Here is a 25,693-nt window from a genome sequence, read left to right as displayed (position 1 = left end):
TGTCCGACTTTTCGTGATCCCATGGACCAGAGCACACCAGGCACTCCTGTCTTCCACTGCCTCCCACAGTTTGGTCAGACTCATGTTGGTAGCTTCGAGAACACTGTCCAACCATCTCGTCCTCTGCCGTCCCCTTATCCTTGTGCCCTCCATCTTTCCCAACATCAGGGTCTTTTCCAGGGAGTCTTCTCTTCTTATGAGGTGGCCAAAGTATTGGAGCCTCAGCTTTACGATCTGTCCTTCCAGTGAGCACTCAGAGCCGATTTCCTTCAGAATGGATACGTTTGATCTCCTTGCAGTCCATGGGACTCTCAAGAGTCTCCTCCAGCACCATAATTCAAAAGCATCCATTCTTCGGCGATCAGCCTTCTTTATGGTCCAGCTCTCACTTCCATACATCACTACTGGGAAAACCATAGCTTGAACTATACGGACCTTTGTTGGCAAGGTGATGTCTCTGCTTTTAAGATGCTGTCTAGGTTTGTCATTGCTTTTCTCCCAAGAAGCAGGCGTCTTTTAATTTTGTGGCTGCTGTCGCCATCTGCAGTGATCATGGAGCCCAAGAAAGTAAAATCTCTCTCTGCCTCCAGTTCTTCCCCTTAGGTTAGGGGAAATAAAATCACTGCAGTCCTTTTACCCGTGACGGTCGCTTCCGCACATGCAAGTCTCCTCTTGACTCTGCAAAGGGCTGGATGAGGAATGTGTGAACACCCGCCAAGGACTCCCAAGGTTAGGGTGGAAAGATGGAGCCGGGGGACCTCTTTTCTTTCTTTCCAGCAGCAGGGACCTGGCTGGGAGCATGAAATAATTGCATTGTACACACAGCTGAATAGGGAAGTGGATGGAAAAAAAGTGTGACTTGGGTGCATGAGCGAGCGATGATGTGAGTGGGCGGTTAATTAGGTTGGCAAGCGTATGGGGAGCATACACTCCGATGAGCACTTGGGCGCACATGAATGCAGAGTTGGGCCAACTTCATTAGCAAACATTGTGGCGCCTCCACGTATCGGCAAGCACCAGAAAGGAGCTGGAAAACTGTTCCCCCGAATAAGCAGGGAGTCTGAGATCTTCGTTGCCACCTGTACCCCTCAAAACAGCACCCTAATCTCAGTGAACATGGCATCGCTCAAAGGGTATGTAGTTTGTTTGCTTATCTGTTGCATTCATAAAGGTAAAGGGACCCCTGACCATTAGGTCCAGTCATGGCCGACTCTGGGGTTGCGGCGCTCATCTCGCTTTATTGGCTGAGGGAGCCGGCGTACAGCTTCCGGGTCATGTGGCCAGCATGACTGAGCCGCTTCTGGCGAACCAGAGCAGCGCACGGAAACGCCGTTTACCTTCCCGCCGGAGTGGTACCTATTTATCTACTTGTGCTTTGACGTGCTTTCGAACTGCTAGTCTGCCAGGAGCAGGGACCGAGCAACGGGAGCTCACCCCATCGTGGGGATTCGAACCGCTGACCTTCTGATCGGCAAGCCCTAGGCTCTGTAGTTTAACCCACAGCGCCACCCGCGTCCCTTGTTGCATTCATACACACCCCAAAAAAGCTCAGTATGGCAGATATGGTTCTCCCCATTATTCTCACAATAACCCTGTGAGGTAGGTTTGGATGAGATTCAACAACTGGCCCAAGGTCACCTTCACGGCTGAATCAGGACTAGAACCCGGGTTTCCCAAGCCTCAGTCCAGCGCTGTAACCACTGTACCACAAGGGATCTGAACTCATGCCTCAAATAATTCTTGGCTGCTGTTAAATTGAAATGAACTGAGTTTGGATGAGCTTTCTGGAGAGTAGAGGTGTGAGTGTTTTTATGGGGGCTCATATATGAATGTATAAAGCACTTGACTAGGGATGGGGCTCCCCACAGATGCTAACCTTGGCAGCCTTTAGGCACCGAGCAAAAAAATTCCGATGTGACCAAAGATTTGGGTGCTAATTGAATCATAGTGCCGATTGATTGTGACTTGCTTTTAGGTGTTCACGTTTCACTGGAGTGTGTTTTTTCTGGGGTAAGATTCAGCTTTTTCATTCTTGTTGATGCACAAACACTTTTGTTATCCTCCCGTTCAGTTCTGCGTTGCAGATTTTTAAAGGTTTCGTCGGTTTTTCCGTATTAACAATATTCTGCAAGTTGCTTTGAGCCTTTTCTTTTTTAAAAAAATGATGGGCAAATATCAATAATAGCCATATCAATAATAGCCATAGCTCTCTGTTGCTCCTTTCCAGCCCAGCATAGTCTACCTGGAGCAGGGACGTCTCTCCAAGGTTTCAGGCACAGGGAGACCGCTCCCGGCTCTGACTGTCAATGTGTTTGCTTTCAAAATTTCAAGGCTGTGAACCTTGGCAGGGTTGGAACCATTTGTGGAGGAACATAGAATTGCAGAGTTGGAAGGGATCCTGTGGATCACCTAGCCCAACCCTCTGCAATGCAGGAATCCTTTGCCCAACGTGGGAATCGAACCCACAACCCAGAGATTAAGAGTCTCATGTTCTACCCACTGAGCTATCCTAGTTTATCACATGTAGAATTAATAATAATAATAATAATAATTTTTATTTATACCCCGCCCTCCCCAGCCAAGGCCGGGCTCAGAGCGGCTTACAAGCAATAATAAAAACAAGTTGAATGATTACAACTTAAAAACAAAATTAAAATACAACATTAAAATATTGAAATATTAAAATGTAGCCTCATTGCAGGAGGAGAAGGAAAGGAAAAAAGAAAGAGAGGGAGGGAATCAAATCAGCTCCAAGCCAAAGGCCAGGCGGAACAACTCTGTCTTACAGGCCCTGCGGAAAGAAATCAGATCCTACAAGACCCTGGTCTCATGAGGCAAAGCGTTCCACCAGACCGGAGCCAGTGTTGAAAAGGCCCTGGCTCTGGTTGAAGCCAATCTAACTTCCCTAGGGCCCGGGACCCTAAGGAATAATAATAATTTAATAATTATTAAATGTCCACAGCTGCAAAATCTTAAACCCACCTGAGAGCAAACCCCATTGAGCTCAGCAGGACCTCTGAGCAGATGTGTGCATAGATACTCGACAACAGAATTGAGACTTGAGGAATTCTATTATTTCTTTCAATCAAGCGGCATATAAACTTCATGAAACAAATTATACGGTGTGACATTCAGCTAGGCCCATTGGAATGAATGAACATGGCTAAATTAAAGCCAGTAATCTCAGTGCGTCTACTCTGAGTAAAGCTTAGTTGCAGGCCACCCATGGTGGCGGACGACAGCCGCAAGTATTTTTATTCCATCTCCCAGTTTCCTTTTGATTTCCTTCGGAGCTGTCCCACCCAACAGCTAGCAGATGTGTACCTGCTCACAGGACAGTGTTTGAATACCTGTTTAATAGGGACGTGGGTGGCGCTGTGGTCTAAACAACTGAGCCTCCTGGGCTTTCCGATTGGAAGGTCAGTGGTTCGAATTCCCACGACAGGGTGAGCTCCCATTGTTCAGTCCCAGCTCCTGCCAACCTAGCAGTTCGAAAGCATGCCAGTGCAAGTAGATAAATAGGTACCGCTGCGGCGGGAAGGTAAACGGCGTTTCCAGGCGCTCAGGTTTCCATCATGGTGTTCCATTGCACCAGAAGCAGTTTAGTCCTGCTGGCCACATGACCCAGAAAGCTGTGGACAAACGCCAGCTCCCTCGGCCTGAAAGCAACATGAGCGCCGCAACCCCAGAATCGCCTTTGACTGTACTTAACCGCCCAGGGGTCCTTTACCTTGTGTTTTGTTTTACCTGTTTAATAGGGAACGATTTCCCTCAGAAGTTCAGCGATCTTCTGGCACCGAATGTGATTAATCCGTCCATGTTTTTGGTTGTTTAGCTCCCAATGTCAAGGTTACAGGCCTGCCGTCATGACCTCCATTTAGCGGCCCACAATCGGCCTATTGTTTTAAGAGTTATTGCTACAACATCCTGGTTGGGTTGTATTATTAAGTTACGCACAGTACATTTTGCCAGTTCCACACGCCCTCCCACCTCGGTGATAAAAGAGAGACCTTTTGAACCTTGGGCAACAGTTTGCCAGAAGTTCATGGAGCAAAAGGGTTTTGTTTTGTTTTAGTTACAGATAGGTAGCCGTGTTGGTCTGCCATAGTCAAAACAAAAAAAATTCCTTCCAGTAGCACCTTAAAGACCAACTAAGTCAGTTCTTGGTATGAGCTTTCGTGTGCATGCACACTTCTTCAGATAGTAGAAGAAGTGTGCATGCACACGAAAGCTCATACCAAGAACTGACTTAGTTGGTCTTTAAGGTGCTACTGGAAGGAATTTTTTCAGATAGTAGAAGAAGTGTGCATGCACACGAAAGCTCATACCAAGAACTGACTTAGTTGGTCTTTAAGGTGCTACTGGAAGGAGTTTTGTTTTGTTTTGTTTGCAGTGTAGAGCCTGTTCATGTGCAGCGGTCTAAACCACAGATTTTAAAGAAGCAGTGCAGCTTAGTGGTTGGAGCTGCAAGTTTGAGTTTCTGTGAAGCTCCCTGGGTGAGCCAGTTGCTTTGGGCCCAACCTACTTCAAAGGGCTGTTGTGCGATGAAACCAGGGCAAGACCATGTGTGTTGCCTTGAAGGTGGGGACATGATGGAAATGCAGCGGTGGTGACCACAAATTCTATCCTGGACATCTGTTGGGTTACATAAGAACTGGGTCAGGATGCTGAATCAGAACAAGCCCTGTCTCATCTAGCTCTTGGTGGGATTCATGAATGGTGAGGGGTCATTGCTGCACTCAGGTCCTGTATATAGACTTCCCAAAGGGGCGTCTGGTTGACCCCTGGAGAGCAGGATATTTGACTAGACCAGCGGTTCTCAACCTGTGGGTCCCCAGATGTTGTTGGACTACAACTCCCATCATCCCTGACCAATGGTCATGCTGGCTAGGAATGATGGGAGTTGTAGTCCAACAACATCTCGGGACCCACAGGTTGAGAAACACTGGACTAAGACAGACCTTCAGCCTGACCCAGCAGGTCTTTCCTTAATGTTCTTCCCTTCCATGTTCTTATGTTTAGCTGTGATCCCTGCATGGCAGCGGGTTGGGCTAGATGACCCCTTGGGACCCCACCAATTCTGTGATTCTGAGAAGTGGTGGGCTGCCTGTCTCTGGTTGCACACAAGTAGGCAGGGATACGGCAGACCGTCATGCTTGTGTCAACAAGACGGGCTCTGATGGGTTGAGAGGGCGAGACCAAGAGCGGGTCCAGTGGTCAAGAAGGGGGTTTCTGCACCTTCTGTAGCGGGAAATGAGAGGCAGATGGGGCTTGTCCACCTGGGAAGGTAGCCCATCTAGGAGAAAGAAAGAAATCGCTGCTCCTAAATCTTGGCTGTTTTGTGGGATATCTTTGAGAGAAGAAACAAAAATGCAGAGCAGGGTTCCTAACACAGCGATTTGACTTCACCCCCAGAGACGCACTCTCTCTCTCGAGACAGGCGGATGCCAGCAACAACAATTGAGGGATATACTGGCTCTGAACATGGAGGTTCTCTTCAGCTGTGATGGCTGGCTGCTGCTAAATCCCTACCCATTGAGGGTTTGAAAAAATAATATTTTTTATTGGAATTTTATTTACAACATAACATAAACCCCCCCAATACACAATCCACCCACATTAAATGTGAACATAACATACAGTGAGCATAACATACAACAATACAAACAACCAAATAAAAGACTTCTTTTATCCTGTATCTGGCCTCCTTATTTATTTCTTATAAACCGTTTCCTTTATGAATAATTATTAAGATTTTTCTAATTATAACTTAAATATCCACAAAGTCTCCTGCAGGCATTGATCGAAACATGTCCAGGTATGTATTTTAGGGCACTGATTTGTGACGTATTCTCTGCATTTTCCCCATGCTTTTTGAAACACTTGTCTAGTGTGATCTCTAATTGCCTCTCTTAATCTAGCCAGTTCAATAGACTCTAACAGTTCGCCTTGCCATTCCTTTTTGGTTGGCACAGTTTCTTTTTTCCAGTTTTTAGCCATTAGGATCCTTGCCGCTCCTGTGGCATAGAAGAATATTTTCTGATCTTCTCTTGCTATACCTGTGTCCGTTATCCCTAGTAGAAAAGCGTCTGTATTTTTCATAAACATTTTTATAAGCTTATCATATACTGTGTTCCAGAAGCTTTTGATTTTTTCACAGGTCCACCAAACATGTACAAGTGCCCCCTCTGTTTTACCACACCTCCAGCACAGATTAGATTTAGTCTTATACATTTTAGCTATTTTGGTAGGTGTTAAGTACCATCTATAAAACACCTTGATTAGGTTTCCCCTCAATAACTTCACAGGCTGTAAATTTCCAGTTCTTTCTCCATAGATCTTCCCATGCTGTTAAGTTAATGCTAATCATCCCCTTTTCAAAGCTATCACTACGCCAGAGGAACCCGTACGTTACTTAAGCGCAGGTTATTATTTCCGTCCTCTGAGCATATATCAGGTGGAGATGGGGAACAGAACCGCCGGCCACTCCCTTCATTCCAAACACACTGCAGACCAGGAAAAGAAATGTTCTCTGAACACCGTGTTCCTACTAATCTTTATACGACCTGTAGAGGCAGGTGTTTCGCATGAGAAGAATGGGGAAAAGCTGGCGGTTACACAACGAGGCAGAGCTGTGTTGGAAGACTCAAACGTGTTTCGGCCGTTAAGGTGGCGCGAGCCTTATCGTCCTTTCTGGCATCTTTCGCACACATGCCCGTGCAAAGCAGCTATCGGATTTGAGAGCCAGGTGCTTGACCACAGATTTAAGCGGCCGGGCGCATGCCTTGGAAAACAGCAGGCCTCTGTGTAAAACCAATTAGACACCTAACTGGTTTTACTGGTAGATGCTGGGGGTGCGAGAAAGAGAAGGCGATGCAGACTAAACCGCAAACACTCAGGGGGAAAGATGCTCCTTTTCCTTCCAACAACTTAAGCAGCTTTGTAACCGGCTAAAAATATTTCTGTTTCCCCGAGGCGTCTGGTTATTTTCCTGACAAACACTACCTCAGTACCACGGAGTCAGTATAAACCGACCACCCTCTTTGGCCTTCCTTTGCTGTGGGCGGAAAAGGCGAGAAGGAAAAAATATAGGAAGCCACAGGAATTAAACATAGGACAATTTGCCTGTCTCAGGACGGCATCTCAGTGGCTTAGAACAGGGATGTCCAACCAGTTGACAGCGATCAACAGGTTGATCTCCGATCTGCGGCAGTGAAAAGCAACAGAGTGAAAGTCCCCGCCCCGACTCATCCACCAATCTTCTACCCCTTGGCTGGGGAGGGCGGGGTATAAATAAAATTTATTATTATTATTATTATTATTATTATTATTATTATTATTTGGACAGTCCTTCCTTGGAGGTTTGTAAGCACAGGCGTTCTATGGCCATCTGCCATGGATGCTTTAATTGAGATTCCTGCGTGGTGGGGATCTCCAATTGTAGCATCACATCTGTGATGGCAGTCATATTTTTTTTAAAGTCATATTTTTTTAAAGAAGCACCTCATGTCTTCGGGGTGCCGAGAAGACAGGGGGGCATATATTTACCTTGATACACAACTGCTCTGAAACACACCTTCTGACGGCTTCATTCTGTGAAATTTGCTTAGGTAATTGCCTTTACAAGCAACGAGACAGGCACACCTCTCCCTGCCTGGGAGCTGAATGTGCCTAAATTTAGGACTCCGTCCAACAGATAAATCACTCCCTTTCCATCTAGTCACCCCATCGGCGCATGGTTCCTCTTCCGCTAGCTATTTGCATGTACAAATGTTGCAGGGAGGTCAGTGGAGTAAAGGGACTTGTGTAAGAACCTCGTGCTCTGCGGTGGAAGGACGGCAGTGAGGTCAGGGCTGTTCGGAGCTGTGTGTTGCCGTTGCGCAGAACAGTTGCTATGACCTCTGTATTTTCATTTTTATTCTTTTCGTGGCTGTCAGCTAGTTGAAAGAAATCTGAGTTGATCACAGGAGCCTTGCATCGATACAACACATGTTTATTCGGCAGTCAGTCCTGTCTTGTTCCAAGAAGAATTTGGCTTAGGGTTGCTGCATTCGTCGACTGATGAATCTGCACAGGTTTTGCATATGGGGGGGGGGGATTTCTTGTAATAATGGAATACTGAGTGATATAGTTCAGCCTTTCTCAACCTGTGGGTCCCCAGATGTTGTTGAACTACAACTCCCATCATCCCTAGCTAGCAAGGCCAGAGCTCAGGAATGATGGGAGTTGTAGTCCAACAACACCTGGGGACCCACAGGTTGAGAACCACGGATAGTTTCTGTAAAATATGCAGGGATTTATGATACGTAAAGTGAACCAGGGAAAGAGAAGAAGGGAAGCCATTGATATTTTAAGGGTGTAAAAACGAGTGCTATAAATTGTAAAACAAAAAAACGTAATGAAAATTATATACTATAAGAAAAGAAAAACATTTCTACAGGAGAAAGTGTGACGATGATTGCATCTGTTATAAAAAGAGAGCTATGGATAGCTCATTGGACTTCTGGCATAGAGAAGTGATTCAAAGGTTGTGGGTTCGAATCCCGCAGAGTTGCATGTTTCTTAAGTCAATAGAGGTAGCTTAGTCAGTAGAGCATGAGACTCTTAACGTCTTAACCTCCTGGGTTCCAGGCCCATGATGGGCAAAAAATCGCTGCATTGCAGGGGTTTGGACTCAATGACACTCGTAGTTCCTCCCAACTCTGCAAGACTTTGATTCTAAAGTAGTGCATAGTGGGACTATGGAACTCCCTCCCACATGAGGCACCACATTGGATGGCTTTAGAAGAGGATTAGGCTAGTTCAAGGAGAAGGAGAGGGCTATCAAAGACTCGTAGCCATGATGGCCGTGATACACTTGGAGGGAACAATCCTTCTGAATACCAGTGAGGGGAGAGTGAGCTTTTTGGGGGGGCAAACTTGCTGGTTTTCCACATCTCTAGCTGGCCACTGTGGGAACACGATACTCGGCTAGATGGGCCTGTGGCCTGATCCAGTAAAGGTAAGGTAAAGGATCCCTGGACGGTTAAGTCCAGTCAAAGGCACTCATCTCGCTTTCAGGGTCATGTGGCCAGCAGGACTAAACCGCTTTTGGTGCAACATAACACCGTGACGGAAGCCAGAGTGCATGGAAACACTGTTTACCTACCACAGTGGTACCTATTTATCTATTTGCACTGGCCTGCTTTTGAACTGCTAGGTTGGCAGGAGCTGGGACAGAGCAACGGGAGAGCTCACTCCGTTGTGGGGATTTGAACCTCCAGCCTTCTGATCGGCAAGCCCAAGAGGCTCAGTGGTTTAGACCACAGCGCCACCTGCATCCTTACCCTGATCCAGTAGACTCTCTTAGGTTATATGCCATGTCTAAGGTGGGGGAGGTATATCCCCCTCCTCTTCTCTCACACAATAGTGGACCTCTCTTTTAAAGATGTCTTGAGACACGATGTGCAGGTTTGAAAATGGCAAGTGGGGGGGGGGGGAGATTTTGAATCCACCTACTGCCACCTGCTGCTGCTTAGCTTCAAAACACTTCAGAAGCACCTGTTCTGTGGAAATATGTCCTTGCAGATGCAGTCGTTGCCTAAGAAGAATAGCTGAGCTGGCCTCCTTCTTTACCTGCTCTGTACGTAAATGTAGTTAGCACAGGAGGGAATCCAGATGGGAGTTTACCTGGAGGAGGAGGACTGCCTGCTGAGAGCCTGAAGGACCCTGCCCTTGCCTCTTTCCACCTGGCTTGGGGCGGGCGGCTTGACAGGCTTCATGAGGACTGCAGCTGTATATAAATTGTTTCTCGTTTTTATCTGTGTTGTTTGAAATGAGACCATCTTGGCTGTGAGCCCTGGAAGACCTGCCCCCTGCCTTGCTGGCCCTTTCCCATCTGGCCTTGGGAGAGTGGACTGCGGACTGACTCCAGCTACAAAAGCTGAAGCTGTCGAACAGATTCTTGGGCTGGAGTATTGTTTATTGGGGGGGGGGTTGAGAGAGCTGTTGCTGTTATTGATATTGTTGTTGTACCTTTAGTTTTACATCTTATGATTTACCGTATTTTTCGCCCTATAGGACACACTTTTCCCCCTCCAAAAATGAAGGGGAAATGTGTGTGCGTCCTATGGGGCGAATGCAGGCTTTCGCTGAAGCCCAGAGAGCGAGAGGGGTCGGTGCGCACCAACCCCTCTCGCTCTCCAGGCTTCAGGCAGATATCCACAAGCCTGGGGAGCCCGGTGGGAGTTCCTGCCGGGCTCCCCAGGCTTGCGGATAGCAGCCTGTTCTAGGGGCTGGGATCGGGAGAAGCTCGGGCTTCCTCCGCCCCAGCCCTATGCCTAGGGGGGAAATAATTTTTTCCCCTTTATTTCCCCCCCCCCAAAAAAAAACTAGGTGTGCCCTATGGACCGGTGCGCCCTATAGGGCGAAAAATATGGTTCTTGGAAATTGTTTTCCATTTTGTTGTATACTTTTTGATGTGTTTTATTTATTGTTTATGACTTCTGTTATGTTTGTGATTGTGTAAATCTTGTCTTGTTGTAAGCCGCCTTGAACAGTTTCAAATGATGATGATGATGATGATGATGATGAAGGCCAACTGAGCTTTCAGTGACAGTGATGAATCCAGGAGCTGTGGACCAGGAAAGTGAGACCCCACCCAGGACAGACCACCTCCCAGACATGAGAACATGGGAGACATAATTTTTTAAGCAGAGGTTGATGGCCCTCTGTCTTGGACGCTTTAATTGAGATTCCTGCATTGCAGGGGGTGGGACTAGATGACCCTCGGGGTCCCTTCAGACTCCAGAATTCCATGATAATAGCCCTGACCTTTCAAGATTCAGCTTCAGAATTTCCAGCTTTTTCAGGATTCAGCTTCTGTTTATTAAGTCATGCCCAACCAATGTTAGAAGCTCTCATTTTATATATATATATAGGTGCTGTTTTCTTTTATTTTGCAATGGAATTTATTTTTATTTATTATTACTGTTCATTGCATTTAGGGCTGCCACACACCCGGAATTTACCGGACGTATTCAGAGGATTTGCCGGTCGGAAATAGCATCTGGGCGGAATTTCCTAAAATGGGTAAAAATGTCTGGGAAAGTCCGGACATATGGCAACCCATGCCGAAAGTGTTGGAAGTTTTGGCGAATTTCCTGAAAGCTAGCTCAACACACTTGAAATTAAAGCATCAAATCAAACTGTTCCAGAATAAAACAAATTCAAGCTTCAAGGAAAACATTTCTGATATTTCAGTGGAAACCTGACATCCAGAGATCTCCCCGTGGTTGCAGTCGGACCCTTGCCATTTGCAAAACGCTTTTGGGGTATGTGTGAGTTCCTTATCTTTCTCCTCTGCTTGTCCCCAACACAATTCCTCCTCCCTTTTCTCCAGCTGCTGCTGAAAGGCAGTTTTCGCAAGAGGCAGGGAAGAGGGGCCTCATCCTTGCCTGTTACCCATTTTTGTCATCTCATCTGTGGGCAGCCAGCCTTCCTGCTCCGAGTCATACTGCCTGTCTTGTGACTCGAGCATTCATTCCTGGAAGCGTCTGTCAAAACCTCCCAGCTTCCTCTTCTTCCCCCCTCGGTGCAACACTCGTCCTTTCCCAGAGCACAGCGTTTCTCACATTGCTAAGTGAATCGTGCGCCTGCAGTAACGTGGAGTTTAGGAGTCGGCATCATTATGGCAAATGGTGTTGCACAGAGGACTCTGGTAGCGCTGCTACATCTGTGAAACTTCCCTTTGCTGGAGGTTCTCCAGAGTCACACCTAAAGCTTATTTTCTGATGAACTTAAGAAAAAAACCAGATGCTGGATCACCCTAAAGGTCCAGTTAACCCATCACCCTGTTGCGTGCCAAGGACCCCCAAGACACCCCTGAATAAAAACACGTTCACACATCATTTTTGTTTTGGTTTTTGGCATAATTGTGAGTGGTCGTTTAGGCATTGGTTAGCGACTATCTGTTCCCACTTGGAGGTAGGAACAGAATTGACAACCACACCTGTGCGGAAGTCAGTAAGAGTAAGCAATATTGGGGAGAGAAAAAGCTGGGTGCCAGGCTGACACCTCTCCCCAAATGCTCCCTGGGGCTCTTGCATGGCCCTAGCCCTTTTTCAGGGATACGGACAAAAGCATGGCGAGCCCCTGGATTCCTTTAACGGAATACCCTTGCAGCAGCAGCATTGAAGGGGCAGGCACAGCCAAGCACATCCCCTCCAGCAACCAAAAAATTAACCAATGCCTAAACCACAGAGCCTAGGACTTGCCAATCAGAAGGTCTGCAGTTCAAATCCCCTCGACGGGCTGAGCTCCCGTTGCTCGGTCCAGCTCCTGCCCACCTAGCAGTTCGAAAGCACGTCAAAGTGCAAGTAGATAAATAGGTACCACTCCGGCAGGAAGGTAAACGGCGTTTCGGTGCGCTCCTCTGGTTCGCCAGAAGTGGCTTAGTCATGCTGGCCACATGGCCTGGAAGCTGTACGCCGGCTCCCTCGGCCAGTAAAGCGAGATGAGTGCCACAACCCCAGAGTCGGCCACGACTGGATCTAATGGTCAGAGGTCCCTTTACCTTTACATTATGTCACCCAAATTATGCAAATTGCAATTATATTTGCGGATTTCTGCATTTTTACTACCTTGCATAATTTGTTCCGTTTCAGCTAATCATTGGGGGAGATGGGAATCTGCCCTGGGCTTCGGCGGCTGGAAAGTTATTCCCTGGCTCCCGAGATCCCAGTAAGCATTGCTTGCATGCTCTTCTCAAGCTTGATGGCTAGAAACTTGAGCTTCTTAAAACCTCAAATGGAAACAAAAAGAAGCCGAGGCTCCTGGGGAGCTGTGTTCTGCTGCCAGCACCATGTTCTCCAGCTTCTCTGTGTTTCCGAGGCATTGGCATCCTTGCCCTAGAGAGACCTGCCTTTGTACGGGAGGTGTGGACTGGCATGTCCGCCAACCATGCCCAGCCGTTTCTGAATGCTGCTGGCAGCAGAGACACGGTCCATCCAATTAGCAAACCCTTGCCCATGCTCTCCCTCCCGAGAACATCCCCGCGCACGGCTCCCGGGCCTTTCAGAGCTCCGGTGCTAATTATGCACCTCTTACAAATAGCAATGGGTCTCAAAAGCCTCTGCTGTCAAGACTTCACCGCCATTGATCGGAAGCACTTCGCTCGGGGGTTTTGTGCATCTTTAAAGATCCGAGGGCTCAATTCAGCATCAAAGCCCCTCGGAGCAGCCCCGGACGCACGGAGTACGGGGGCCCTTTTGTTTGTCCCGGAGAGACCTGTGTGGTTCAGTGAGCTCGGATGGTTTTTAATGGGCCTTCTCATCGCTCGTTGCCAACTGGGCTGGGTTCAAAGCCAGCTTGTCTGTTTTCCACCAACAGGCAGGTTTCAGGCAAGGCAGATTGGCAAAGTGCAAAGGGCCCGTTGCAGGACGTGTGTATGTGTGTGTGTTAGACCCTCCGGGGGTCTTTGGCTTGCGCAACCATCGTTTGGATTCATGCATAGCAAGGGAATGAGCATTGAGCACTGCTGTGGAGCAGGTGGAGTTGTTCAAGGGAGCTTGTTTTAGTTATGTGCTGCCCACACTTTGGTAGAAGACAGAATCACAGTTGGCAGGGACCCTGAGAGCCATCCATTCCAAGCCTTCAGTGCAGGAATCTCAACTAAAGCATCCATAACAGGTGGCCATCCAACCTCTGCTTAAAAACCTCCAAATAGGAGAGTCCAAAAAAGGGGTTGGCAACCGAAGGCTCATGGGCCACAAGCGGCCCATGGGGGTCGTTTAACCGGCCCATGGAGCCCCAGTGCCCGCTCAGTTGGTTCCCTTGCACTGAGCTAAACCAGCACGGAGCAGAGCAGTTAGCGCCTTCTGCAACGCTGGCTGGCTTCCCATTGGCTGCAGGAAGCTTTATAGCAGTTACCTCTGCAAAGCAATTTTTTGAACAGAATGTGGAGTAGCCCCAAATAAGCAGAGGATTTTAGGTATACTAAGAAAAACAGGCCATAATATTTTGTTGGGATTCATTCTGCAAAGAAACATGCACAACTAGTGACAAAATTAGGAATTGTTGTTCGTGATGTATAAATATGTTTTGTATATGTTTAAAGTCCTGTTTTGTTTCTGTTTGAACGAGAGGGGGTGTTGGGATTCATTCTGCAAAGAAACAGTAAATATGTTTGTACCTCTTAGAACTGTTTCTGTAAGCTTTGGGCTGATTGGGTACAGCTGGTCAGGACTGCAAAAGGACGAAAAGGTGCAGTTTGACTTTGCCTGCAGGAAAAACACCCACAAGCTTTGTTGTTTGTTGTTTTGTAATAAAACCTTTATTTGATTTGGTTTTACAACCAAATGGTGTCATAGCTTCTGTCATCTGCCACCAGGGAAAAAACCCCCTCCAACATATTTGTGATATTGGCCATGCAAAAATTTAGTTGGAGGGAGAGGCAAGAGATGGGGCCGCAAACCCCCTGGTTGTGTTTCATGGACCCCTAATTAGGAACCACTACCCTACAGCTGAGACGCGGGTGGCGCTGTGGGTTAAACCACAGAGCCTAGGGCTTGCCGATCAGAAGGTTGGCAGTTCGAATCCCCGCAACGGGGTGAGCTCCCGTTGCTCAGTCCCTGCTCCTGCCAACCTAGCAGTTCGAAAGCCTGTCAAAGTGCAAGTAGATAAATAGGTACCACTCTGGCGGGAAGGTAAACGGCGTTTCTGTGCACTGCTCTGGTTCGCCAGAAGCGGCTCAGTCATGCTGGCCACATGACCCGGAAGCTGTACGCCGGCTCCCTCGGCCAGTAAAGCGAGATGAGCGTCGCAACCCCAGAGTCGGTCATGACTGGACCTAATGGTCAGGGGTCCCTTTACCTTATCCTACAGCTTGTGAGAGAGCTGGAACGAGGAATGAAGACCAGGCGCCTAGATTTCTGCCCCTGGTGATGGTCAGCCTCTCTTATTCCTACTGTGCCCCCCCTGCATTTGATTTACGCAGAGGAGGGGGGGAGTCCTGAACTCCCCCTTCATGCACTTAGGGGTCAGCTTCAAGCTGTTGCTTAAATCTAGAGCCTGAGGGTTTTCCTCAAGAGGACAGGCCTTTGGATTTGGGCGAGGAAGGTGGAAACACGAGCTGCTCGACACCAGCCGGGAACGCTGGCCAAACAAAACGAAGGATTTCCAAGAGAACCGAGCAGCGTTAGGAGCAAAGTACATGCTGTTCTTGCTGGGCCGTCTGCTGTTACGTCACTCTGGTCGCTCATGCTTTGGAAGGCTGGAATTGTGGGCACAAAACGGGGGGGAGGAACCAAGGATGCAAGAAAGGGTGTGTCCGTGTGGATTTTTGCTGAACAATTTGTTTTGTTTTTACAATTCTTTAGTTTGGGTTTTGTGTATATATATATATATATATCTAAAACCGAGGGAGAAATTATTCATGCCTCATCATGCTCCGTCTCCAAAACTGTGCCAGGTTCATGCGCTGGCAGGGGAAGGAGGAAGTTTCCTTTGGAAATTACATTTGCCCTGAATTCCATAACCAAACCAGATGGATCCTGCAGCTCCCATGCAGTTAGGAGCAGAGGAAGCTGCCTTAGACTGACTATTGGTCCACCTAGGTTAGGACTGTCCGCTCGGACAGGCAGCAGCTATCTAGGGTTTCGTGCCGGGCAATCTCTGGAAATGGAATCTGCTTGCAAGATGGGTGGTCCTTAGAGACCCCTCTGCTTGCTGGCGGAAGGGAGGACGGGAGGGAGAGCTCAACTAGAATGCTCTGTCTCCAGAACTCCCACCCCAGGGAGGATTGCTGTTTTCGTTTGGGTGCCTGGTGAAGACGACCTTATCATTCATCCAGGCCAGGTTCAGGGAATGGTTAACCCTCTAGATATTGCTGAACCACAACTCCCATCAAGCATGATTTTTTTTTTACATCTCCCAGCAAGTTCCTTTCGTCTTTCCACTTGCAACTCTGGGCTTGAGGCACCCAAACAGGATTAAGAGCGGAGGAGTCCCTGGAACGCCGGCGTGGCAGATTCTCTGTCACTCGAAATCCCCGCCAGGGGCCTCCTCTGCCTTCACAATGCCACCAAACGCGCGTGAAAAAATCTCCTCCTTTTACATACTGCGTGTGACATCTTGGGATGCTTTCAAAGTGCAGCGGAAACAAAGCAAAAAATAAAATATGTCTGATTTATCAGTGAGGGACTAGAAGCCAAATCAAAAGACTCAGTGAGAAAACCTCTCTCTCTATTTCTCTTTGAGCTGGAAATGAAAAAAAAATGGTTTCATTTCAGACTAGAGAAGTCTTTCAAGGCAAAGGAATTCTTCCTGATTCTCCCCCCCCCCCCCAGCACCAAATGAAGGATGTTCCTGGAAAGGGGGCAGGGGGGTGAATCCAGTTTATTAAATTAGATGAAATCATCAAGTTTCCAGCAGAAGTTACACATATAGGGAGAAGTCTGTTGCCCTAAATGGTGGAAAACCTGGATCAGTTTCTGTCAAACGGCCCGAGGCTTGTATCACATAATCTCTCCCAATGCTAATCCAATATTTGAGGCTCATCCTCCCCAACGAAAGCTTAACAATTCTGGTCAGTCCAATGGGTAAGATCACTGCCAGTTGAACAGGCGGGGATGTTGCAAAAGCCGTTGTCTTTTTGAGAGCCTTGTAGGAGGGCCAGGGTAGCAATTGCTTCCTTTCTGTAGAAAGCCTTTGGGGAAAAGTCCTGCCAAGATAACATGGGGAAAGGTATAAGGAGGAATGGAGGAATTTGAGAGCAGGATACTGGTCTCGATGGAACTTGCTTGCTTGGATATGTTTTCCACCACTGTCCCAGAGCTCACCAGAGATCGAACCCAGGACTTTTGACATGCAAATGACGCCTTGTAGGAATGGCCATTCCTCAGACTCTCTTTTGTGCAAAACTGATATTGCACTCTTTTGTGCAAAACTGATATTGCACAGTTGGGATTTCTGTTTTCTGGGGCCGGGTGTGGGGAGAACTGCCTACTGTCATAAGGACTAGACTCTTAGCTTTTCTTTAAAAAGTGCAACTAAGGCCAACGAAAGGCGGTTGTTATTCATAGGCCAGTCCCTCTGCTGTGGGTGCATCATGCCATGAGGACATGTTACATTATATTTCATTTCTGCTTCCTGCAAACCCCCGGACGGTCTCTCCTGCATATACATTGGGCGTGTTTATTTAAAGAAAGTGTCTCTCGCGCACAGGGCTGTGTCACTGCACACTTTAATTGGTACCTTTCGTTTATCCGCCCCCGAGCGGGATAATCTGTCAAAGCACTTGACTAATTTTAATTGGCAAAGGGAGCGGGAGAAAGAAAAAGTTGATAGTAGGGTCTGCAAGCTTTGGAACACACCGGCTTGGTTTCTTTGAAGTTGTTTCAGTTTCTCTGTGCTACTGTAAGGGGGAGAACATTGCATCTTTGATATATCCTTTCTGTTCCCTCCTAGGAGGAGGAGCAGCTTTCGCTTGTTAAAAACGGTGAATTATGCTTCCTGCGGTATCTCAAGAACTCACCTGTATGGAGGTTTTTCATTCACATTCATCCAGCCAGCTTAAAGGCAAATGATTAAACAACTCTTTAACTCTTTGGCACTGAAATTTGATCCCACCCTGGCATGATAACATCATCAGATGTTCAGGGAAGTCATTTTGGAGAGGTTTGTAAGGCACAGGACTCTAAACTAGCGACTCTGCGAGCCAGACTCAGGGGCATTGCTATTTTTGTTGCTCTGCTAATTTGCCACCAGAGGGCGCTGCTGGACATCTCCACTGCCCCTCAGCGCCGTATGGTGGCCAGAGGGCAGTATTGCAGCTTCCAGCTCAGCAAGGACCAGCAGGAGAACTAGGTCGACTTGTGAGGTGGCGGGCTCTCCTTCCTTGGAGGTATTTAAGCCGGTGTCAGACGCGGGTGGCGCTGTGGGTTAAACCACAGAGCCTAGGACTTGCCGATCAGAAGGTCGGCGGTTCGAAACCCCATGACAGGGTGAGCTCCCGTTGCTCAGTCCCTGCTCCTGCCATCCTAGCAGTTCAAAAGCACGTCAAAGTGCAAGTAGATAAATAGGTACCGCTCTGGCAGGAAGGTAAATGGCGTTTCCGTGCGCTGCTCTGGTTCGCCAGAAGCAGCTTATTCAAGCTGGCCACATGACCCAGAAGCTGTACGCTGGCTCCCTCAGCCAATAAAGTGAGATGAGCGCCACAACCCCAGAGTCGGCCACGACTGGACCTAATGGTCAGGGGTCCCTTTACCTTTACCAGGTAGCCATTTGTCATGTATGATCTAGCTGAGATTCCAGCATTGCAGAGGGCTGGACTAGATGTCCCTTGGGATCCCTTCCAAGATACGAGGGCATGATGGACCCCCAGAGAATGCTTGCATATCCTCCTTTCCCTTTTGGAAAGCCGCATGTAGGGAGAGAGGATCAGCTGGAGAGAGGAGTCTCAGCCGAGACATTCCTGCTGCTTTGGGAATTACGCAAGGGCGTCCAGAAGCCCAAAGGAAGGAAGCTGCTTTGGCTTTTGGAAACAAAATTGCCAGCCGTCACAAGGAAACAAGAGGAGCCTGCAGGATCAGGCCCGCAGGCAGGATTCGAACACAAGAGCCCTCTCCAGCAACTGGCATTCAGCAGCATTTCTGCCTCTGAATGTGGAAGCCTAGCGCAGACCTTGTGGCCGGGAGCCATCGATAGCCCTCTCCTTTGTCCAATCCTCTTCTTAAAGAGGCTGATTCCTTTCTTTCCCCTGCTGTTCCTTCCCTCCCTCTTCCCCGCTTGAATTAAAAAATGAGGGTGAATTGAAAGCAATGAACGCTGAGGGCTGGAATGTTACTGGCACCGTTTTAATACTAACAGTAATCCCTTTTTATTTTAAGGTGCAGATGTTCGCCTCGTGAGGATGCCGTGTGCCAAAAGAAGGAACGCTGCTAAGAAGCCAGCTGCTACCGAGAAAGATGTGGGGGTTCCCCCCCCCTTCTTGGGGATCTTCTGCGCGGGATTCGTTTCAGGAGGCAGCGGTGGTTCACTGGTCACAGCGGCCCTTGCCAAGCGGACGCGCTCCAGATGTTTGGACTCCAGTTCACGTCAGCCCCAGCCGGGAAGGCAGGTTGGCAAAAGCTGTGTGATTAGGGTGTTGAAGAGACCCTGAATTTGGGTGTGAGTAGGGAGGGAGAGAGAGGATATAGACTGTGGTTCAGGGGAAAACTTGGCTGAAAACGGCAGGCTGATACCCCAAGGATTTGGCCTCGGAGCTGCAAAGCAGGAAGAAGAATGCGAACTTAACTCGGAAGCTTCTCTTGAGGTGAGAAAGTGACTTGGTTGGATGACTTCATGGACTCAGAGAAATGTAGCGTTGGATGGGACCTTCAGAGTCATCTAGTCTAACCCCCTCCCCCACAATGCAGGAATCACAACTAAATACAGTGGTACCTCGGGTTAAGTACTTAATTCGTTCTGAAGGTCCGTTCTTCACCTGAAACTGTTCTTACCCTGAAGCACCACTTTAGCTAATGGGGCCACCGCACTGCCAAAGCATGATTTCTGTTCTCATCCTGAAGCAAAGTTCTTAACCTGAAGCACTATTTCTGGGTTAGCGGAGTCTTTAACCTGAAGCGTATGTAACCTGAGGTACCACTGTAATCCCTGACAAGTAGCCATTCAAAACCTCTGTTTAAAAATCTGATCTGCTCATTTGTTTTGATGTAGGAATCGCTTCGGTTGAACCACCCCCAAAGCAATTTTAACAATACAGAACGTATTTGAAAACAGTTTCAGAGCCAGTACAGTGGTACCTCAGATTAAGAACTTAATTCGTTCTGGAGGTCCGTTCTTAACCTGAAACTGTTCTTAATCTGAAGCACCACTTTAGCTAATGGAGCCTTCTGCTGCCACCACACAATTTCTGTTCTCATCCTGAAGCAAAGTTCTTAACCCAAGGTACTATTTCTGGGTTAGCGGAGTCTGTAACCTGAAGCATCTGTAACCAAAGGTACCACTGTATAGAAACAGACTGAGGCAAGAATCTTCACTTTAAAAGCTGGAGATCACAGGCATTATAGTCCATCAAGGGGCAGTTGTGGTTCGTCGGCCTGGGAAAGTAGCCCATCTAGGAGAAGGAAAACTCTGACCCAAAACTCTTCTGCCTTGTGGGGTATTTTGGGGAGAAGACAAAGCTGGGGGGGGGGACCTACACAACTCCGAAGTGGAATCCCTAAGACGGTCAGATGGCGCCCTGTACGCCTCCTTCCGGCAATTTCTGCCGCCAAGCTGGTGTTAAACGTCTTGCTCTGCTTTCCACATCAGCAAGGCTGAGAGAGGAGCGTCTTTTCGACTGGCCAGCCCAGGTCCTCCACACACACTGCCCAGGTTGGTGCCCCAGGAAGGTCACTTTGGCGCTGCTAATGCAGTGGTTTGGCTTCACCCCCAGAGCTTAACCCCATTGCCTCTCAGGACAGATGGGTGCTAATAAGTCCGTCAACATCTGGAGGGTCAAAGGCTTCTCCCTTCCCCAGTGTAGCACAGAGGTTGCGCAGATGTTGCAGGAGACCGCCCTGCAATCTGCAGGCCACATTTGCACATGCACCAGCCCGGGGGGGGGGGGAGCAGAAGGGAGGGAAAGGAACTACGTTCATATTTTTGGAACGCCTCCCTCCAGAAGCACTTCTTCCCCTTTGAGAAACCTCTCCGAGAGGCTGCCAGTTCGGAGCCTTTGTGATTAATCCCAGAGTCACGCTTCCAGAATGTGCACACAGTTGTCCTTTTCACCAGCCAGAGTGAGATGATGGATTGCTTCTCGTTTAGAACTTCCAACCGCAGGAATTCGGTTTTCTCTGGGAGGAAGGAGAAGTGCTCAGCTGTGGAGAGGAGGCTTTGAATTTCCTCTGCTGCCCTTTACGTGTTGGGAGATAAGGAGCCAAAATGGGAGTTAAGAGCCGTGGCGACACGTGCAAACCAATACCCAGAAGATGTCAAACCTGGGTTGTTTTGATCCTGGAAGGAGTTTTGGCCCGGGTCGAGGTGATGCCTTCCCTTCACCTATTGACTAGTAAACAGAGCTGAAAGTTTTCCAGCTTGGTAGTTAAGAGCTATTAGCTTATCCTGGAGCGTGCAGATCTGACTTCCTTCTTCCCCAAAGGTCAGCTGTCATAGCTTTCACACCCAAGAAGGGTTTTCCAGTGTGAACTTTGTCACATACAGTTGTCGGAATGGGTGAATCGGTCTCTCCCTTTCTCGTTTTCCCAGCCTTCAGTTTAGCTCTCCGCTCTTCTGCGTCAGACAACCTCATGAAAATGTGCCACCCAATTTATAATACGCACCTGCAGATCTGCAGGCTTTCCTTTCACCTGTTGACAAGAAAACACAGAGCTGAAAGTTTTCCAGCTTGGTAAAGGGTAAAGGGACCCCTGACCATTAGGTCCAGTCGCGGACGACTCTGGGGTTGCGGCGCTCATCTCGTTTTACTGGCCGAGGGAGCCAGTGTACAGCTTCTGGGTCATGTGGCGAGCATGACTAAGCCGCTTCTGGCAAACCAGAACAGTGCACGGAAACGCTGTTTACCTTCCCACCGGAGTGGTACCTATTTATCTACTTGCAGTTTGAAAATGCGGTTTCCCACAATACAATGCATTTGTGTGTGTGTGCACGCACATACGCTGTTTTCACTGATAGATATATATATACATACTTTGCCCAAGTGTGTGCATTTTTGTACACATTAATTGGCCGGGAGAAGTGTATTTCAAAACTCGGGGAAGTTCTGACGTTCCAAATGTTCACATCTTTGTTTCCGGAAGCCTGGTTTGGGTGGTTTTGCCTTTGAATGTAAAGTGAATCGTGTTTCTCTCCCCACTAATGGTGGATAAGCTGATGGCTAACATCACATCATTGGCACATAGTTCCCTGTTCCTGATTGCCAGCGGGGCCTATTTAATTATTATTATTTAGATAAAAGAAAATGCCCAGCCCTTGCGCTCACATCTCTTCTTTCTAGGTCAGACTGCGGCCTCTTCTGCCGTCGGAGGAAGTCTGTCTGGAGCTCCCTCAGGAAGCTGGTTTCATATGGTGGGTTAGATTTAACTACACGATGTCTAGCACCATTTGAAATCAGTGTTTTTGGGGGAAGGTTGGCTGCGCGTTCGCCGGACGGGAAGCGACTCTGGTCTGGAGGCAAAGGAAGTGTAAGGCCTCCCGAAAAATCCTTCTGGGACAAACGGCGTCAGAAAAGGATTTATCGCCGGCACGGATTCACACGGCACGGTAGCAATGTTGAGCAAAGGCCATAGAGTTGGGAGTCCCAAGAGTTTTCTAGTCTAGCTCCCTGCAATGCAGGAATCATGGCTCAAGGATCTCTGACAGATGACCATCCAACCATGGGGTGTGTTTTTTTTAGCATAACCCATCAAAATGGTCTCCTCCTAGGGAACTGGTTAAAAAGAGAGATTGAGATGCTCAGATTATTGCAAAGTTTAGTAAAGTTGCGAGGGGAGACAGGAGAACAGAGCAAGGTTTGCTTGGTGAGGAATTAAGTGGGTTGTCAGACACTCAGAGCCCATTTAGAATCCCATTTCTGTGTGGGCCTTTTCTCCGGGACGTTCTCTTGATTTATTTAACAAAATTCATATACTACTTGATTGCAAAAGCAGAAACCTTAAAGCGGTTTGCAAAAAGAGTAAAAACAAGGCAGATCTTATGCACATTAGTAAGAGTCTTAATTTTTTTTTTGGTTTGCAAGGAAAAGCAGAGCCAGAGACGAATTGGAACAACGATTCAACAAAGCATGTGTAATAAGCAGAAGAGAGGTAGTTTTCAGAATGGCTACAGATAACGCAGGATATGCTGCAACGATTCAAAGGAAATTGAATTGGCTGGTGTAAAGGGCTCCTGCCATAGCTTTGTCAGTCCTATCCAATATCCTATTAAGATGTGAGAGTGTTTAATTAGACTTACACAATGGAATCTTTGCTCGTTCAGCATCTGAACTGAACGTATGCTGTGTCGGTTTTTTTAATCTATATAAAATTTCAATATTCCCAGCGCATATTACATTAGCATCAGCATCTACAGATTCCAGTAACCCCCCTTAGAAGATGACTGATTTCTTCTGGTGTTCAGAGTCTATTCCTCTTTCTAGCACCATTTGAAATCGGTTATAGTGATTGGGGAAGAGCACCGTGTATAAGCTGATCCAAACGTGCAACTGTATTTCAAATAAATGGTGTGCTTCGGTTGCTTGGAGAGCTGGAACTGCAAAAACCTGGGTTTGAAGGTCTGCTTCAAGGTGAAGAGACAGTGTCTGCAACTGGGATATGTCAGTTCTCATCTGTAAGGTGGGGTAGGAGCAGTCTACCTCACAAGGCTGTTGTTGGGGACCAGTGCAATAAAGATTGTGGCGCAGTTTGCAAATCAACCGCAGCATAAAATTGTACCTGCCATTATTTTCCCTTTCGAAAGTTGCATGCATGTGCAGAATCGTCTGGTTACGTGAAAGGAATCCATCATAATGTCAAGGAAGAGCTTTGACTTGCGATCAGCGGACAATCAAAAGATTGTGTGAGGTGCCAATTACTGGAAGGCTCTTTCCCACCTCATAAAGTGTTTCCCAGCACTGACCCCATTCTTTGCAAGAACCTGCCTAGAATAATTGAATCATAGAGTTGCAGGGGACACCAAAGGTCATCTAGTCCAACCACCTGCAATGCAGGAATCTCAACTAATTATTATTATTATTATTATTATTATTATTATTATTATTATTATTATTTATTATTTATACCCCGCCCATCTGGCAGGGTTACCCCAGCCACTCTGGATAGCTTCCAACAAAATATTATAATACCGTAATACATCAAACATTAAAAGCTTCCCTAAACAGGGCTGCCTTCAGATGTCTTCTAAAAGTCTGGTAGTTGTTGTTCTCTTTGACATCTGGTGGGAGGACGTTCCACAGGGCGGGTGCCACTACTGAGAAGGCCCTCTGCCTGGTTCCCTGTAACTTGGCTTCTCGCAGTGAGGGAACTGCCAGAAGGCCCTCGGAGCTGGACCTCAGTCTCCGGGCAGAACGATGGGGGTGGAGACGCTCCTTCAGGTATACTGGACCAAGGCCGTTTAGGGTTTTAAAGGTCAGCACCAACACTTTGAATTGTGCTCGGAAACGTACTGGGAGCCAATGCAGGTATCTCAGGACCGGTGTTATGTGGTCTCGGCGGCCGCTCCCAGTCACCAGTCTAGCTGCTGCATTCTGGATTAGCTGTAGTTTCCGGGTCACCTTCAAAGGTAGCCCCACATAGAGCTCATTGCAGTAGTCCAAGCGGGAGATAACCAGAGCATGCACCACTCTGGCGAGGCAGTCTGTGGGCAGGTAGGGTCTTAGCCTGCGTACCAGATGGAGCTGGCAGACAGCTGCCCTGGACACAGAATGGACTTGTGCCTCCATGGACAGCTGTGAGTCCAGAATGACTCCCAGGCTGCGCACCTGGTCCTTCATGGGCACAGTTACCCCATTCAGGACCAGGGAGTCCTCCACACCAGCCCGCTCCCTGTTCCCCAAGGACAGTACTTCTGTCCTGTCAGGATTCAACCTCAATCTGTTAGCCTAGAGAATCCAACCTCTGCTTAAAAACCTGCAAGGAAGGAGATTCCCCCAGCTCCCACAGGAGTCTATTCCACTGTCCAACAGCTCTGGCTGCCAGAAAGTTCTTCCTGATGTTTGGTCGGAATCTGCTTTCTTGTAACTTGAAGCCATGGGTTCGAGTCCTACCCTCCAGGAGCAGGAGAAAACAAGCTTGTTCCATGTGACAGCCCTCGAGATATCTGAAGATGGCTATCGTGTCTCCTCTCAGTCTCCTCCAGGCTAAACATGCCCAACTCCTTCAACCGTTCCTCATTAGGCTTGGTTTCCAGGCCCTGGATCACATTGGTTGTCCTCTGCACACGTCCCAGAGGATTTTGGACCGCCGCCCCTGCTGCTAGAAGATCCTTTGAGCTGGCGCTACCAAGGAATTAATGTGCAGAAAATGTGCTCTGCATGAGCACATGCATGAGCACATGCAGCTAAAATCTTTGAGGATGTGCTGCCCTCTGGTGTTGATTTTTCATGCAGCAGCCAAGTCTATAAGAAGAGTCCATATTCCGTCAGGGTCTCCACCCCATCGTCCCAACAAAACTTCTATATAGATAAGCTATGGTACCAGATTTTTTTCAATGAATCCGGGGACACATTTTTTTTAAAAAAAAAAGCTGAGTAGCAACAGGGAGTCAGTAGTGGGGATGGTGAGGCTGAAGACCCTGGGCCCAAGCACACATGCATATTGTATAAAGGTGCAAAGCCCAGCTTTCACACTCTGTGAAACATAAATGCGCAGAGTTTTTAAAAAACGGCAATGGCGCACCACCCGCCTGACTCCTGAGCTGTCCCCGATCTCCTTCCCCCTTCCCCCTTTGTTTTGACAGATCAGGGGAGGTTTGGGAGTCACAGGCGGGCGGCCGTTGCCCAGGAGGGGCCAGCCTGGTAGCACAGTTGGCTCTGGCTGGCTTCAGGAGCTGCTCGCTGCCACGGCAGTGAGCAGCTCCTGAAGCCAGCCAGAGCCAACTGCACTACCAGGCTGGCTCTAGGCTGCTGAGGCTGCCACCATGTTTTCTGGGGACAGATTTGCAAATCGGGGGACGTTCCGGGGACGGAATTTGTCCGGGGACAGAATTGCATGGA

General features: G+C 48.1%; 1 protein-coding gene and 1 long non-coding RNA gene across 16 annotated transcripts in view; one reads left to right on the top strand and one right to left on the bottom strand.

Annotated features, from left to right (window-relative positions):
* Positions 1–25,693, top strand: part of LOC309378777 (endonuclease domain-containing 1 protein-like) — a 402,039-nt gene that overhangs the window by 365,473 nt on the left and 10,873 nt on the right. For 14 of the 15 annotated variants that reach the window (XM_081927428.1, XM_081927429.1, XM_081927431.1 and 11 more), the window contains one exon: positions 18,867–19,096. In XM_081927428.1, coding sequence (XP_081783554.1) covers positions 18,890–19,096 — 207 coding nt within the window. In that variant the 5' untranslated portion in view covers positions 18,867–18,889. Of the gene's footprint in view, positions 1–18,866; positions 19,097–25,693 lie in introns of those variants that run through there. The other variant, XM_081927435.1, reaches the window with a different exon arrangement.
* On the bottom strand, positions 18,961–21,540 carry LOC309378885. Its single transcript, XR_014172250.1, has 2 exons — positions 21,333–21,540; positions 18,961–21,024 (listed from the first exon to the last, which is right to left on the bottom strand). It is a non-coding gene; the product is annotated as an uncharacterized lncRNA (long non-coding RNA).

This window comes from Podarcis melisellensis (assembly GCF_964234715.1).
Source record: "Podarcis melisellensis genome assembly, chromosome: 10".
Classification (NCBI taxonomy): domain Eukaryota; kingdom Metazoa; phylum Chordata; class Lepidosauria; order Squamata; family Lacertidae; genus Podarcis; species Podarcis melisellensis.
This window is presented reverse-complemented; position numbering and strand designations above follow the sequence as displayed.